The 18,213-nt window shown below is 39.9% G+C and overlaps 1 protein-coding gene across 3 annotated transcripts in view; it reads left to right on the top strand.

Moving 5' to 3' along the window:
- The window catches only part of CB4H10orf67 (chromosome B4 C10orf67 homolog), a 169,470-nt gene that overhangs the window by 137,077 nt on the left and 14,180 nt on the right, over nt 1–18,213 (top strand). For all 3 annotated transcript variants that reach the window (XR_007154236.1, XM_047868559.1, XM_047868558.1), the window contains exons 15-16: nt 7,033–7,113; nt 7,200–7,260. Coding sequence is in view for 2 of the 3 variants with exons in the window: in XM_047868559.1 (XP_047724515.1) it covers nt 7,033–7,113; nt 7,200–7,260 (142 nt within the window). In the remaining variant the exon portion in view is untranslated. The remainder of the gene's footprint in view (nt 1–7,032; nt 7,114–7,199; nt 7,261–18,213) is intronic.

Raw genomic sequence — 18,213 nt, 5'->3', positions numbered from 1 at the left:
ACTGTGTCATTAGATGCTTACTACTTTAGAAATATTATATCCTCCTGGTAAATTGAGCATTTTACCATTATTTTGTGACCTCTTTATCTCTACAAATGGTTTTTGCCTTGATGTCTGTTTTGGCTTTATATTACTACAGCTGCCTAACTTTCTGTAGGTCATCATTTTCACGGTGTCTTTTTCTATCCTATGACTTTCAGCCTTTTGTATGCTTATGCTTTGGTTGTAACTCTTTTAAGCAGCATATAACTAAGTTAGAATTTGTTCTTAATCTGGGTTGATAATCTTTGTCTTTTAACTGGAGCATTTAGTCCATTTAAATTTATTGTAATCATTGATACATTTGGATTTATTTCTATCTTCTTTTGTGTTTTTCATCTGACCTTCTTGTCTATGTTTTTCTCCTTGCATTTTTTTCTTTTTTTTAAGGAATACTCATTTTACTTTTTATTAATTAATATTAAGACATGTAAAAATATAATTTATTGTCAAATTGGTTAACATACATTGTGTTCAGTGTACTCTTGGTTTTGGGGGGTAGATTCCCATGATTCATCGCTTATATTCAACACCCAGTGCTCATCCCAACAAGTGCCCTCTTCAATGCCCATCACCCATTTTTCCCCTCTCCTCCACCCCCTATCAACTTTTAGTTTGGTCTCTGTGTTTAAGAGTCTCTTATGGTTTGCCTCCCTCCCTCTCTGTAACTATGTTTTCCCCTTTCTTTCCCCCATGATCTTCTATTAAGTTTCTCAAGTTCCACATACAAGTGAAAACATATGATATCTGTCTTTCTCTGACTGATTTATTTCACTTAGCATAATACCCTCCAGTTCCATCCACGTTGTTGCAAATGGCATGATTTCATGCTTTCTCATCGTCACATAGTTTTCCATTGTATATATAAACCACATCTTCTTTATCCACTCATCAGTTGATGAACATTTGGGCTCTTTCCCTGATTTGGCTATTGTTGAAAGCACTGCTATAAACATTGGGGTACATGTGCCCCTATGAACCAGAATTCCTGTATCCTTTGGATAAATTCCTAGTAGTGCTATTGCTGGGTGGTAGAGTAGTTCTATTTTTAAGCATTTTTTTTTCTTTTTAAAGTTTATTTATTTGTTTTGAGAGAGACAGAGACAGCATGAATGGGGCAGAGAGAAAAGTAGAGAGAGAGAATCACAAGCAGGCTCCATGCTGCCAGCCTTATGTGGGGCTCGAGCCCACAAAACCATGAATTCATGACCTGGCCTGAAATCAAGAGTCAGATGCTTAACCAAATGAGCCACCCAGGAGCCCTTCCTTCTCACATTCTTATGAATTGGTTAATTTTTTTCTCATGTGTCATGTGGGAAGTTCTAAACTCTATCAGAAAAATCCAAATCTCTGTATCTTTACCATCATCCTGAATAGGAAGACTTCTTTTTTTTTCATTTTTTTTAATGTTTATTTATTTTTAGAAGAGACACAGACAGAATGCAAGCAGGGGAGGGGCAGAGAGAGAGGGAGACACAGAATCGGAAGGAGGCTCCAGGCTCCAAGCTGTCAGCACAGAGCCTGATGTGGGGCTCGAACCCATGAACCTGAGTTCATGACCTGAGCTGAAGTTGGACGCTTAACCGACTGAGCCACTCAGGTGCCCCAGGACTTCTTTAAGCAATTAAATTTAAATCACCACCACTGTCAGTTTATTATGCTATTATGTCATACATTTTAGTTCTATCTGGTTTCCTGTATACCCATAACATATTATTATTATTATAGGCTTAATTGGTCAGTATTTATTTGAGTTTACTTATGTATTTACCACTTTCTTTATTCACAATTCCTTCTTGCATCTCAGACCTTTCATCTGGGACCTCTTTCCTTATGTATGAAGTACACTCATTAGGATTTTCTTTAAAAAAATTTTTTTAAGTTTGTTTATTTTTGAAAGAGAGAGAAAGACAGCATGTGAGTGGGGGAAGGGCAGAGGGTGTGGGAGACACAGAATCCAAAGCAGACTCTAGGTTCTGAGCTGTCAGCGCAGAGCCCGATGTGGGGCTTGAACTCATGAACCACGAGATCATGACCTGACCGAAAGTCAGATGCTTAACCGACTGAGCCACCCACCCAGGCGTCCCTCATTTAGAATTTTCTTTAGTGGGTATCTGTTCCTGGCTAACACTCTCAGTTTTCACTTCATGGAAAATGTCTATTTTTGCCCCTGTTATTGGAAGATATTTTTGCTAGGTATAAGATTTTAGGTTGATGATACTTTCTCTTTGCACATGGAGTATATCATTCTACTCTCTCCTAGATTTCATTGTTACTAGGGAATTTTGCTCTTTTTTTTTTTTTTTTAAGAGAGAGAGAGAACGAGCAGGGGAGGGGCAGAGAGAGAAGGGGACAGAGGATATGAAGCAGGATTCATGCTGACAGTAGAGAGCCCAATGTGGGGCTTGAACTCACGAACCACGAGATCGTGACCTGAGCTGAAGTTAGATGCTTAACCCAATGAGCTACCCAGGTGCCCCGGGAATTTTGCTCTTTTTAACTGTGGTTTCCTTAATGTCAATCTGTTTTTCATCTTTTTCTGCTTTGAAGCTCTCTTTTTCTTTAATGTTCTGCAGTTTTACCATGAGGAGTCTGGTTGTAGATTTCTTTTGTTGATTCGGTTTGAGATTCATTGTGCTTCTTGAAAGTGGAGATTTGTTTCTTTCATTAGTTCTGAAAAGTTTTCAGTTACTATTTATATTTTGCCTTAACTCTACTCGCTTTTTTGAAACTCTGATTAAATATATGCTATACCCTGTCCTTCTAACCTCTATATTCCATATTTTTTCTGTAATATTTGACCCAGCTTTGTCTTTGAGCTGCATTCTAAATAGTATATTCCATTCTGTCTTTCAATGTATTAAGTATTTTTTAACATATGTATATATTTTTGTTAAAATTTTCTTCTGAATTTTAATTTCACTTATATTTATCATTTTCAAGAAATGCACAAATAAATTTTGTTTGGTTTGTCTTTCAAATATGTTTACTATTCATCATCAAGCTTCTGGCTTTTATTTCTTGAAATATACCATACGCATTGATTTTATGTTTTATGACCGAAAATTCCGAGGTCTGAAGATTTAGAGGGTCTAGTTCTACTCTTTCATTTCTTCTGGAAGCCACTTATGATATATGTAAAGATTTTTGATGATGAGCTGTTCAGTTTCTTTGGAGACTTATTTACAAAAAAAAAAAAAAAAAAAAGGAGCCTGGGCTGAAGAGGAATTCTTACATTAAAGATTTTAATGTGACGGGCGCCTGGGTGGCTCAATCGGTTGAGCGTCCGACTTCGGCTCGGGTCATGATCTCACAGTCTGTGAGTTCGAGCCCCGCGTCGGGCTCTGTGCTGACAGCTCAGAGCCTTGAGCCTGTTTCGGATTCTGTGTCTCCCTCTCTCTCTGCACCTCCCCTGTTCATGCTCTGTCTCTCTCTGTCTCAAAAATAAATAATAAACGTTAAAAAAAAGATTTTAATGTGATTCTCTCAATCACCATGAGCACCAGCATAATATTATTACATTACATCAAATGCTTTCAGCTTATGGTGTTTCAGACCACAGGCGTGAATTCAGCTTACAAACAACACGGGCTAGGTTAGGAGTTTTCAGGAGAGATTTTTTATTTCCTTCAAATTTTCCTTGCAAACTGCTTGGGAGAACCTTACTTGAAGTTGTATTTAACCCTAACTGTGGTTCTAGCCTTGTGGTCCCAGATTTATCGTGGAGTGGACACTTGTCACTACTCATCTTAGGTGGACCTTGGGCTCCAGAGTCGTAGGAACCTTTGACAACTCTTGCATTCATTCAGTAAGTCTGACGAATGCCTTCAAGGTGAATGGTAGCTCCAGGATGGAAACCTTGGGTGTCCAACTTCCCTTAGTCTGAGATACGAACATTCGTGTGTGTGTGTGTGTGTGTGTGTGTGTGTTTCACCAGCTAATGGCTACATTTAAGAATATAAGAAGTGGAAATCTTATTTGGATTTAAATGCTGCTCTTATATTTTAATCACCAGTAATCTTTCCATGTCACATCCATAATCCCTTCGCATTTTATCTCACCTGATTCTTTTCCAGAGAATCCTGCCTGTGTTTCCTAGAGACCATTTATTCTTTTTTTTTTTAATTTTTTTTCAACGTTTATTTATTTTTGGGACAGAGAGAGACAGAGCATGAACGGGGGAGGGGCAGAGAGAGAGGGAGACACAGAATTGGAAACAGGCTCCAGGCTCTGAGCCATCAGCCCAGAGCCTGACGCGGGGCTCGAACTCACGGACTGCGAGATCGTGACCTGGCTGAAGTCGGACGCCCAACCGACTGCGCCACCCAGGCGCCCCAAGAGACCATTTACTCTTATACTCTACTGGTGGGCCCAAAAAGCTTAATGAAGTTTTCATCTAGATCTGTTCATAGATCTTTTTAAAATTATACACTTCTTCTGATTTCAGTATACTGTTGAACTGATTCTACACTGTTTTCATAGTCCCTGTTTTATTTACCCTTTTCTCATCCTTGACAGGGTGAGATGTGGTGAAACCCAATATTATCAACCGTGTTCTTTTGTGTATTGTTTAAATCTGTCCTTCACACTTACGGCTGGAAGGCAGGTTGGTGTGCACAGCACCTATTTCTGACCCCAATTTTAGCAGGATTTTTACCATTTTCAGCCCTACCACAGAGGTCACATTTTCTCCTACACTTGCACTTAAAGATACGAGACTATGGCGTACCTTAAAACTTAAATTCCCAGCAGTCATACAGTTGATACTGGCTTCTTTTACCATTTTCATGAAAGACTTGAAGGTACTGAGGGAAGGAACTAGGAGAATTTTCTAGACATGGAAAGGACCATTTGGAAGGCTCTAATAATGGAAGTGTGCCCGGCATGCTCGAAAAACAGCAAAGTATCTGGTGTGACTGGAGCATAGTGAGCAAGAGAGAAAATATAATGAATGTCGTCAAAGGAATAATAGGTTTTTGACTTTTTTTTAACTCGGAGTAAAATTGGGAGCCTTTCAGAGTTTTGAGCAGAAGAATAAGACAATCTCACTTAACATTTTACGAAGGTCACTGTTGTCATTGACAAGAGTAATTTTTTTTAATGTTTATTTATTTGTTTTGAGAGAGAGAGCTAGAGAGAGAGAGAGAGAGAGAAGGGGGGAGGTGCAGAGAGAGAGAGAGAGGAAGACAGAGAATCCCAAGCAGGCTCTGCGCTGTCCTGCCTTGTAGAGCCTGACACAGGGCTCGATCTCACAAACTGCAAGATCATGACCGGAGTGGAAATCAAGAGTTGGATGCGTCACTGACTGAACCCTACCCAGGCGCCCTTCACTTCACATTTTAAAGGAGCAACTCGGGCAGTTCTGGAGAGCTCAGGGGGGGAAAGAAGCAGGTCAGGAAGCCATGAAGTGTGCTGGTGACAGACAATGGTGTGGCCTGAACTGCCGTAGTGAGTAGAGGGGCAAAATGAGGTAGATACATGCTTGCAATACTAGGTAGTACTAGGTACTGTGCAGTACTAGATTTTAGGCATATGTAGCAGACTAAAGCAGATCTTAAAAACATAGTACTTATTCAAATTACTTAGTACTTAGCAGGAGAAGGAACACACAAGGTATACTGTGCATCATTTTTTAAATTATTTTTTAATGTTTATTTATTTTGAGAGACAGAGCACAAGCAGGGGAGGAGCAGAGAGAGAGAGAGAGAGAGAGAGAGAGAGAGAGAGAGAGAGACAGAATCCAAAGCAGGCTCCAGGCTCTGAGCTGTCAGCTTAGAGACTGACACAGGACTTGAACTCACGAACCACAAAAGCATGACCTGAGCCAAAGTCAGACCCTCAACCGACTAAGCCACCTACCCAGGCACCCCTTCACTTTGAATCTAAGATGTGCTTAACATCGTTTCAAAACTTGCTAAGTCTCTAAAAGAGAAAAGTGCCGCCAATTATACTGTGACACTCCATTGCAAGACACATCCAACTTTAGGGATGTTAAAATACCAGAAAACTATGCCTTAGAATCAAGAAAATAGGATATCACGTAGCACCACTTGCAAATTAAAAGGCACGCAGGAAATTACATGTTTTTGCAAGAACGTATCCAAATAAAACACACACATAAAATATTTAAATTGTTTCCTTGGGGTAGTAGCAAAGAGTGGGAGTGGGCTCTGGGGGATAGAAAAATACATACACACACACCTGTGTGCGGACACGTATACATGCACACAAATCACCAAGACAGAAGCTTTGAATAGGGAAAATGTCACATAAATCCGCAGTATACATCCATGGATCTCAGACCTCTTTTTTTTTTGATAAACACGTGTAATGTTCCTCTGGTCCTTTTTTCACCTGTACGTGTTCAATGTCGTAATGTACTTTGCGACATATGACGCTAGTGACAATTCTGCTTGCTTGCTGCTGCTCCTGAACTCCTGGAAGAGCTACTTTTGGTTTTTCACCATTCAGTTCCCGGGGAATCAGGATTACCACTGCCATAGCTTGCCAGAAGTAGGAGGTCCCGAGGACAAGCCTGTGACACCTGGCCAGTTACAAATTCTAAACCCCAAATGGGGTGGAGATCATCAAAAGGAGGCGGAATCCGGAGACAGAGGCTAGCGATACCTGTGAGCGCAGCATAACATAACGTGTAGACTTGTTAAATCACGAAATTATACACCTGAAACTAATGTGACATCGTGTGTCAACTGTACTCAAAAAAGGAAAATGAAAGAAAACGAAGAAGAGTCAGAAAAGACATTGAAGAAACCATTTTTCTTGAATTTTCTCTCAAGGTAGTCCAAATAAGGGAGGGGATCTGTCTATTCCGTGGGTATCAAGGAAAGGATTTCCCCAGCCATATTTAAGCAAATAAATCAGGACCTTAGTTTTCAGATCTTAGTTAATTAAGGGTCGAAGAACGTTGTACATCACTTGACTTGATGATCCTTTCCTCTTGAAAACACAAAACATACTTTCTGTGCCTTTCAGAAATTAAAACCTTTATTTGTGGAGTCAAAAATGAACCTGATAACAGACCGTACTTCCTCTTCAAGCGATCATACACCTGTGGTAGGTAGATTATTTGTTCTCTGTTAAACATTTAATCAGTTGCTATTATCCGCCCTCAGTAATGAAACCTTTTGGTTTACCTGCAGCTAGACAACAAGGACACGGATGTAGTCAGTGATCAGACATATTGTCCCCCGTCACCAAAAGGTAAGTATCATTATTGTTGGAAAAAACAGTTCACACGCAGAACGGGCACTTAGTCTAGATTGAGATTGCCTTCTCGTTGTTATCGCGAGGCATTTGGAATTCTGGGTGGATGCTTTCTTCCGCCAGTTTATGAAACGAATACTCGGATATGCTGAATAAAAGAATGCTAATACGCATTTCTGAATATCAATCCCTGCTAACTGAAAATGAATTTAATCGCACTTCAAAACTAGAAATGGTCTCAGTTGAGATCCTTTTCTATCTTATTAAACTATCACAAGCCTGAAGCTCGTGTTGAATTCCCATTTGTCCATTTTAAGAACCAGAAGAAAAGTATGACTATTTCTAGCATACTTTATGTGCCATGGGTCCTGACGGGGCTTCAAACTGAATTCTTTTGGAACCAGAAGTATGTTTTGTCCATAGGCTTCTGGAGGTCTTTAGGAAATAACCATGCTGCCTATTCTCTAACAAACAAGTTAGGCGAACAAAATCTGACATTATTCGTTTGAATTCTATTAGTTTGCTGATGATAACCAAAGGGTGTCAGTAATTTCTGTTTTTCTGTCTGGGAATGGTTAAAAGTAGACTTCTATAATGAATATTTATGCAAGGGAGAAGTGTGGGATAAGAGGTTTTAAATCCTGGGCCCTAATTTTAAAATCTGCTTTTTGAAACCTACATTGTGCTTTAGCAGAGGGGAGCCTTTCTTCTGGGTTTCCATGCAACAGAGAGGCTTTTTCTTTAGTGCTTATATTGTAGGTAGTGTCTGTTCTAGATGTACCTGCCCTGGGTACAGAGAAATCTTCCAACAATCATAGGGCTGTCTGCTTCCTGGGCTGCCGTTTACATTATAAGAACACCAGACTCTAGAGCTTGCAGAATGGCAAACTTTTCTTTCTTTCTTTCTTTCTTTCTTTCTTTCTTTCTTTCTTTGAGAGAGAGCGTGCGTGCACACGCCTATGCACGCACACAGATGGAGGAGGGGCAGAGAGAGAGGGAGACACAGAATCCAAAGCAGGCTCCAGGCTCTGAGCTGTCAGCACAGGGCCCGACGCGGGGCTCCAACTCACAAACCGTGACATCGTGACCGGAGCCAAAGTTGGACGCTTAACCGACTGAGCCACCCAGGCGCCCCAGAGTGGCAACCTTTTTAAAGGCATCTGAAGTTAAATAAGTTTAGATTAAATAAGATCGGACCTGTTGAGTCGTTGGAAATTCTAACCCACACAGCAAGTTACTTCTGAAACATCATAATGTATTAGGGTAAGAGAGGCTCTCAGGATTTGTTCTAAAAATCTAGATTGTTGAATTTGGAACCTATGGGTTGCCTGACATTTTAATTAGAGAGTTTAATTAACAGCAACATTCCATTCCCCAGAAATCCAGTTGACGATTTTGCATCCAAAATTGATTTTCCATTTTTCAAAGGTCCATTCAAAGTAACACAAATTAACCTTGATGGCCACCTAGAATACACGGTAGCTCCGGCCAGAACAAATGCTGTCACTCCCTTTCCTCAGCCCTGAAAATGCAGGGTTATTTCCACCCTTCATTAACCTGTTCTTTTGTTTTACTAAATAAAATCGAATGTAAATGCTTTTTTATGATCCGCAATCTTGCGATACTCCACAAAGCTCTCCCATCATTCTGAACGTTTATCTGCATTGCACTGGAGATGTATGTGACCGTGTTCACACCAAACATCTCTGGACAAAACCCCCGAAATTGCTTTCTACTAAATCTCTGATACAACTTTGACATGCCGCGTTGTTCCCTTTGAAGATAGTGTGGGGAAATAATCCAGTTAATAAAAGTCTCTTGTTAAGTGGATTCCAGTTAATCCAAAATTTACTAGAAATACATATATTTTTTTCTAAATTTTTTGTTAATGTTTGTTTTTGAGAGAGATACAAAGACAGAGACAGAGTGCGAGCAACGGGAGGGGCGGAGAGGGAGACACAGAATCCGAAGCAGGCTCCGGGCTCTGAGCTGTCAGCACAGAGCCCTATGCAGGGCTGAAACTCGTGAACCTCAAGATCATGACTTGAGCCGAAATCGGACGCTTAACCGACTGAGCCACCCAGGTGCACATAGAAATACATTTTCTATTTTTTTTTATTTTTTTTTTCAACGTTTATTTATTTTTTGGGGGACAGAGAGAGACAGAGCATGAACGGGGGAGGGGCAGAGAGAGAGGGAGACACAGAATCGGAAACAGGCTCCAGGCTCTGAGCCATCAGCCCACAGCCTGACGCGGGGCTCGAACTCACATACCGCGAGATCGTGACCTGGCTGAAGTCGGACGCTTAACCGACTGCGCCACCCAGGCGCCCCACATTTTCTATTTTTAATGAATGGAAATGAATAAATGAATGCCAGGAGGAAAACTGAATTATAAATTTGCTAACTCGGAGAGTAAATGAATCTCACTAGCACACAGGTTACTCCCTTCAGGCCCCCAGGAAATAGTTTAGTACATTTCTAGTATTTTCGAGCACAAATTCACAAATATGTTATGAAAGAGCTGTTTAGTTACATTATGATTTTCTATAGCATGGGGGATTACTGTAACCTATCTGGTGACAGACCCCCAAATCAAACTCTTTAAAGTCAGTGTTGTATTGAGTTCCGTTTTTTAGAACATGCAAATCAAATATTAATATTCTAAATACTTACTGAACACTTAGCCTCCATGTTAACCGCATCCTCAATGTTACATCAGAGAACCCGAGAGGTTATTAGATCGTACTTTCGCACCACAAGGTACTTTTAATACTTGTGCATGGCTAACATTTAGTGGAAGTAGGCGCTGTTGTAAATGTCTTTCACGTTTTAGCTCTAGTCCTCACAAAGCCCTAGGAGGTTGGCATTCTTGCTTTCCCCCGGTCTACAGAGGAGACAGTGGGATACAGAGAGTTTTAGTAGGCTACCAGAGTTGTGCCACAACAGGTGCCACAGCTGGATTCAAACCCAGACAGTGTGGCCCCAGAGCCCTGGCTTGTCACCATCCAATTATATTGACTGACCCCAAGACGTATGCGTGACATGAGCCCCGTTCTCAACCACACGCAACGGGGAAATGTGGGACGTTAGAGAGAAGCCGTGGAGGCCAACAGACTTCAGTTCACATCCCAGCTCCAACCACTCGCTTACTGACATCATCTCAAGTCCCTCTGCTCTGTACCATGGGACGGTGACCCCACCTCATGGCTTTGCAATGAGGATTACACGAGACACATGCTATGTGCCTAGAGAACCCCTCTCCTTACCTTTCCTCCTGAGCTATTGACCAAATTATCCCCAAGTTCCCATCACACGAGTCATAATGTCCTCAGCACGAGGCTACTCTGGTGATTTATTTTTTTTTTTATTTTTTTTTCAACGTTTATTTATTTTTGGGGGGACAGAGAGAGACAGAGCATGAACGGGGGAGGGGCAGAGAGAGAGGGAGACACAGAATCAGAAACAGGCTCCAGGCTCTGAGCCATCAGCCCAGAGCCCGACGCGGGGCTCGAACTCACGGACCGCGAGATCGTGACCTGGCTGAAGTCGGACGCTTAACCGACTGCGCCACCCAGGCGCCCCATTACTCTGGTGATTTAAAAGAACTAGTCTCTCCTCTAATTCTTCAGTAATTACCTTTCTACCAGCCGGGAGCATAAGAATAAAATTGACCATTCGTATCAAACTACACAGTAGGCATTTTGAAAACGGTGACATTAAACATAAAGTATAGTTTAAAACGATGTTATATCAGGGGACACATCTCTTCTAAGCAGCTTGAAAATAACTTTTTGTGTCGTGGCAAGTTTTAATCCAAAAAATTCTAAAGAGAACAAAAGAGAATCATTCATGCGACATAGAAAAAGAGATCGCTAAAAAGAGAGAGAGAGAGAGAAATACATTTTTGTCAATATAAGAGAATAAAAAATGAGGTATGATACTATCTGCAAAATTTCAAAGCAGTTTTTACGCAGTAGTAATTATCCCAAGAGAGCCCAGGTAACATTATTAATTTGTTTGCTACTTAGCGGTGATAAAATTTGGGATCTGAACTGCCCATTGTATACTGTGGACTGCCGCAGATTTTATGTACTCAAGAAGACCTTTCTCACAGCCCAGTAATTAGGTGCTATTGACATTGTAATCTTTGGAAATGTTCTTAATGAGCCCCAAAGACACGAATCTCATAGATAAAACCTCAAAGTAACACTGACCCTTTAAGTGGCTTGTCAGCAAGAGAAAGCTCAAACATAAATATCTGAAACACAGGAGACACCCAAATTTAAACCTAGATTACATTGTTTTGTTCATTCTCTGAGACTTTCAAGGAAGACATATTGAAGAGGTGATTTTAAAGGCCTTTAAAGAATAGTGGAACAATTGTAATATATTTGAAATCATTCAAAAATCTTTCTTTTCACCCTTTGAAGCTCTGGGCTCGAAAAGTATTTTTTTTCTAAGTGTGTTTTCCACCAACTTGTAAAGATACATGTTCATTGAGAGTGGAGTTCAGTGACTCCTGTTTTTGTTGTAAACACAAAAATAACTTTACAAATCAAGTAAGAAGTTGGAACTTACGTAAAAAAAATGAAAAGCAAAAGAAATTTCAGACATAATGTTAGCATTATTTTATATATTGCTTCTAGAGTGTAACTATAATTAATATAATTTAGTAAGGTTTTCAAATTCATGTTCAAATGCATATTTTGTAATATTACTACATACACTACATATATGCATAAACAATATATAACATCATTTACCGTGTAATTGATAGCCATTGTGGCTATTAAAAAATGTTAGAAGAAGGAATTAATCCATCAATACGAGTTAACACCAGGACCAAGCTGATTTACTAAACATAATATGTTAAGGGGTCTGTAAATGTTAATGGAAACTTCTCTACTATCTCCCTATTGTCACCAATTACCTATTATTCAAATGGTCTGTTTCCAAGTTATATATGTGATCCTTACCTTTAAGATTTGGGCTGATTCTCAACGACCTTTCCTTAGGAATGTTGCTTGCTCTTCATACCTATATTCTAGAGATATGTTCTACTCAAGGTCTGGGATTTAGAAGATTAGATGATAATTAAAGCCTGGACGATCAGCAGTGTGTCTCTTAAAACACCTTCCCAAATACCATGAATTCTCAGTAGCATAGGAAAGAGTCAAGATGACCAGTTGGGTTAGAGAACTAATCACAAAAATCAGAGGTTCTCTGTGTTACTGAGGCTCTGTCCATGGGTTAGAGGGGGATTGAAAAATGTGAAAAAGGAAAATGAAAGGTAATCCATCCTTTGAAAATACAGTGTTAATCTTTGAAATGAGTAAGCCGGCAAGTTACTTTGAATTTGTAAGATCATGAAACTTTGAGTTGGAATGGAGTAGAAAAGAGGGTGAAGACTAATACATATTCTGAAAGTACTTTATTAATTTGGCATCAGGGCTGTCTTGTGTTAATTTAGTCTGGTGATGCTTTTAGGTATATGTGGGCAATGTTTCATTTAACAAATGCCACTACACACGTTCGTAATTGTGCCCCAAACTGATAGGTAGAGCTCTCCAAAGTATAAAGCGTGAGACAGGAACGCTTTCTGGTGCGCACTGTTAGTCACGCGTTGGACCACGAGTTGGAATTCAGCAGCCTCCCTGGATCTCGTGAACATTATTTTATCCCACACCTTCGCTGCCTGCCTGTTAGTTACGAGGCCTTATAAACCATATAAGCCTCTGTGGTGGTAACGAAGTATTGAGAAAGGGTTTAATTAGTGCAGAGACAGTGGGGATTAATTTTTAAATTTAGGAGTGGTTCTGTTGCAGAAATGACAAAATGTTACAAGATATTGTGTATAGATTCATGCAAATTTGTGGGCATATCAAGTACACCCTTAAGTGGGCTTGAAATGATATCTTGGGGTGCAATAGCTATCGTATGAGTATTACTTTCAACTGGAGGGACCCCAAGTTTGGAAACTGAGGAAACTGAACTCTGTTGATTCTAATAGCTTGTCTGAAAGTCTCTTAGCGTGTCGGTTTAGACAATCACATCTATAATTTTGAAAACTTGTGTCTTCCAATCTTCATATAGCGATTATTTTTTCTTTCCTTTTTTATTTTTATATTTTTAACTTTTTAAAATGTTTATTTATTTTGAGAGAGAGAGAGAGTGACCGCGAGTGGGGGAGGGAGAGGGGCAGAGAGCGCGAATCCCAAGCAGGCTCCAAGCTGTCAGCACAGAGCCCTACATGGAGCTCGAACTCATGAACCCTGAGATCATGACCTGAGCGGAAACCAAGACTCAGACGCTTCACCAACTGAGCCACCCAGGCGCCCCTGTTTTTTCTTTTTCGTATTGCACTGGCTAGGATTGTCACTATGATGCTGAACAGAGAAGTCAGGGACACCCTTCTCTTGTCTCTCTCTTAATAGGACAAATTTTGAAGTGTCACTATTGCAATGTATTGCAATATATTACAAGAATTAATTATATTCTCTATGCTGTACTTTCTATCTCTGTGACTTATTCTTTCCATAACCGGAAGCCTGGACCTCCCCACTCCCCTTCACCCATTCTGCCCATGTCCCCACCTCCTTTGCCTCTGGCAGCCATCAGTTTGTTCTCCGTATTTATAGATACCGTATATGTATATGTATATGTAAATATATGGTGTATATATGTGGATATATGGTATGGGTGCCCGGGTGGCTCAGTCAATTGAGCGTCTGACTTCAGCACAGGTCACGATCTCACGGTTTGTGAGCTCAAGCCCCACCTCGGGCTCGCTGTTGTCGGCCTGTCAGTGCAGAGCCCGCTTCAGATCCTCTGTCCCCCTCTCTCTGCCCCTCCCCCACTTGTTCTCTCGCTCTTAAAAAATAAATAAAAACATTAAAAATATATATGTGTATATTTATATAAATAACATCTTCCTTACCCACTTACCATACCTATCAATGGACACTTGGGTTGCTTCCATATCTTGGCTATTATAAATAATGTTGCAGCAAACATAGGGGTGCATATATCTTTTTGAATTAGTGTTTTTATTTTCTTTGGTAAATACCCAGGAGTGGGATTACTGGATCATATGGTATTTCTATTTTTAATATTTCGAGGAACCTCCGTACTGTTTTCCACAGCGGCTTCCCCAACAATTTCCACTAACCGTGCACAAGGTTTCTTTTTCTCCACATCCTCACCCACACTTGTTATTTCTAGTCATTTTGATTTTGGCCACCCACATGTGTCTCACTGCTGTTTTGACTTGCATTTCCCTGATGATTAGTGATGTTGAACATATTTTCATGTGCCAGTTGGCCATGTATATGCCTTCTATGGAAAAATGTGTATTCAGGTCCTCTGCCCATTTTTGATCAGATTATTTGGGGTTTTTTTTTGGCATTGAATTGTGTAAGTTCTTTATGTATTTTGGATATGAACCCCTTGTCAGATGTATCATTTGCAAATATCTTCTCCCATTCAGTAGGTTGCCTTTGTTTTCCTTGGTGTCCTTCACTGTTGCGTTTTATTTTGGAGTAGTCCCAATAGTTTATTTTTGCTTTTGTTTCCCTTGCCTCAGGAGACATATCTGGAAAAACGTTGCCATGGTTAATGTCAAAAAAATTACAAGCTCTATTTCTTTTCTTTTCATGTAAATATTTATGTACATTTATATGGTTTTGTGTATTTTGTTCTGGCCTATTTTGTATCATAATTTTTTTTAGTGGACACTATCAATTATTTCTGTGATACACGTATTTCAAAGTTTTTGTCGGACTATGTTATCAACTAAAATTTATCTGGAGTGAATTCAGATAATTCACAGCTTCAGAATTCACAGCTTATTTTGCTATTGTCTTTACAAGCATTCTATTTAGCTTTTGTTTATTTTGGAATTTTGGTTTTCAGGCTCCTTTCCTTCCTCCTTCCTCCCTCCCTCTTTCTCTCTTTTCTTTTGTTTTTCTCTTCTCTTCTCTTTTCTTTTCTTTTCTTTAATTTTCTTTTCCTTTATTCCTCTCCCCACCTGAATACAGCTCTGTGCCTGCTTCCACTATGCTAGTCTCACTCCTAGTCCAAAACCAGTTCTTCTAAGTTTGGGGGTTGCCTGTGCCACTGTGACATTAGGGTCTTGAAGCCTCCAAGCCATCAGGTGGCTTGGTTCAGTTCCTCTGTGTGAAGTAGTTTTTGCCTTTGAGCCTCCCTAGGCCCAGAGCTTTCTATAAAGCCATAGCCCCAGATTAGAAACTATTTTTCTGGGTTGTTTTTTTTTTTTTTCCTCCCACAGTATCCTTTCATTCAAGCTACTGCCTTTGAGGAGTGAATTTCTTCTTTTACCCAACATGGAGCACATTTAGCCTTTTTGACCATACAGGAGCTCTGGGGCGTCTGAGTGTCTCAGTTGGTTAAGCATCTAACTCTTGATTTCCACTCAGGCCATGATCTCACAGTTCGTGCTTTTGAGCCCCACGTTGGGCTCCATACTGACAGTGCGGAACCTGCTTGGAATTCTCTGTCTCTCTACCCTCCCCTGCTCATGTTTTCTCTCTCTCTCTCTCTCTCTCTCTCAAAATAAATGAATAAGCTTAAAAAAAAAAAAAAAAAAAGAGCTCTATTCCCTGCTGTCATGAAATCCTGCAGCCAGAACCCATAGGCCTGTGGTTTCAGCCCCTGTGTCAATTTCCTAGGGCTGCTGTAACAAAGTACAGCAAACTGGGTGATTTAAACTACACAAATGTTATTGTCTCACAGTTCTGGATGATAGAAGTTTGAAATCAAGGTGTTAGCAGGGGCGTGTCTTCTGACAGCTGTGAGGGAGGCGAGGGAGAACCTGTTCCATGCCTCTTTCTGAGCTTCCGGTAACCTCGAGTGTTCCTCCCTCGGCTTGTCAATGGCATTTCCCCTATGTCTTCACATTGCCTCCCCTCTGGGTGTGTCTGTATCTGTGTCCAAATTTCTCCTTTTCATAAAGACACAGACATATTGCATTAGGGCCCACCCTGAAGACCTCATCTTAACTTGATCGTCTACATGACCTTATTTCCAATTACGTTCACACTCACAGGTACTAGGACTTCACCATCTTTCAGGGAGACACAATTCGATCCATAACAACCTGGTTCATTGCTTTACATGTCTTTACCAGAAAAATGTTTATCTTATCTTGCCCGTTATGTCTTTCTGGTCTCTCTTTTGAAATTTTATTTATCATGGAGCATAGGGTATACTAGATCGTAGACTCACTGTATACCATTGTACTTCCTTCTCCCCTCACCAAAAAAAGTCCTAAATGTTCAAACATTTTTTCTTTGTGTTTTCTTTGTATTTCTGAACCAAAGACCTTTCAGCTTTAACTTATACTGTTCTAAGAACATTTTGTCTTGTAAATTTATGGCCACAATTATCATTGTCTCATACACCAAAAGTGTGCATTAAGATATTTATGAATATAAAAGGAATATATAAATATGTATTATATATTTATATTTGTAAATATATTTAAAAAGAATACCTTTTTAAATTTTTTTAATGTTTATTTATTCTTGAAAGGGGGGGGGCAGGGAGGGGCAGAGAGAGGGAGGGAGACACAGAAACTGAAGCAGGCTCCAGGCTCTGAGCTGTCAGCACAAAGCCCAACGCGGGGCTCGAACTCACCAACCATGAGCTCATGACCTGAGTGGAAATCAAGACTCAGATACTTAACCAACTGAACCACTCATGTGCCCCTGGTTTATTTCTTAAATTCCATATATGAGGGGCGCCTGACTGGTTCAGGAGGTATATAGCATGCGACTCTAACTCAGGGTCATGAGTTCAGGCCCCACATTGGGCGTGGAGCTTACATTTTAAAAAAAGACAAGAAAAAATTCCACATATGAGTGAAATCATATGATATTTGTTTTTCTCTGACTGACTTATTTCCCTTAGCTTTATACTCTCTAGCTCCATCCGTGTTATTGCAAATGGCAAGGTTTCAATTTCATTCTTTTTATGGCTGAGTAGTATTCCACTGTGTGTGTGTGTGTGTGTGTGTGTGTGTATACACACACACACACACACACGTATATATATACATACATATATGTATGTATATATGTATACAATACATGATTATATAATATATAACACATATAATACATATATGTATTACATGTACATGTATGTGAATATATGTATACATGTATGTATACACATATACATGTGTGTATATGTACATGCATGTATGTATACGCATATACGTGTGTATATATACATGCATGTATGTATATATATATAGAGAGAGAGATGAATAGATAAAGAAGATGTGATATCACATCTTCTTTATTCATCAGCCAGTAGACTGTTGGACTATTGCAAATAATGCTGCAATAAACATAAGGGCGCATGTATCCCTTTGAATTCGTGTTTTTGTATTTTGGAGGCAAATACCCAGTAGTGCAATTACTGTAGCTCTATTTTTAAATTTTTGAGGAACCTCCACACTGTTTTCCACAGTGGCTGCACCAGTTTGCATTCCCACCAACAGTGCAAGAGGGTTCCCGTTTCTTCACATCTTTGCCTGACCTGTTGTTTCCTGTGTTGTTGATTTCAGCCATTCTGACAGGTGTAAAGTGATATCTCATTGTAGTTTTGATTTGTATTTCCCTGATGATCAGTGATGTTGAGCATCTTTTCATGTGTCTGTTGGCCATCCGTAGGTCTTCTTTGGAGAAATGTCTGTTCATGTCTTCTGCCCATTTTTTAATTGGGTTATTTTTTAGATGTTGAGTTGTATCAGTTCTGTATATATTTTGGATACTAACCCTTTATCGGATATGTCATTTGCAAATATCTTGTCCCATTCCGTAGTTTGCCTTTAAGTTTTGTTGATTATTTCTTTTGCTGGGCAGAGACTTATTTTGATGTAGTCCTAATAGTTTATTTTTGCTTTTGTTTCCCTTGCCTCTG

Source organism: Prionailurus viverrinus, chromosome B4 (genome assembly GCF_022837055.1).
Source record: "Prionailurus viverrinus isolate Anna chromosome B4, UM_Priviv_1.0, whole genome shotgun sequence".
Classification (NCBI taxonomy): domain Eukaryota; kingdom Metazoa; phylum Chordata; class Mammalia; order Carnivora; family Felidae; genus Prionailurus; species Prionailurus viverrinus.
Note: the sequence above shows the minus strand (reverse complement) of the source record. Positions and strands in the feature narration are given on the sequence as shown.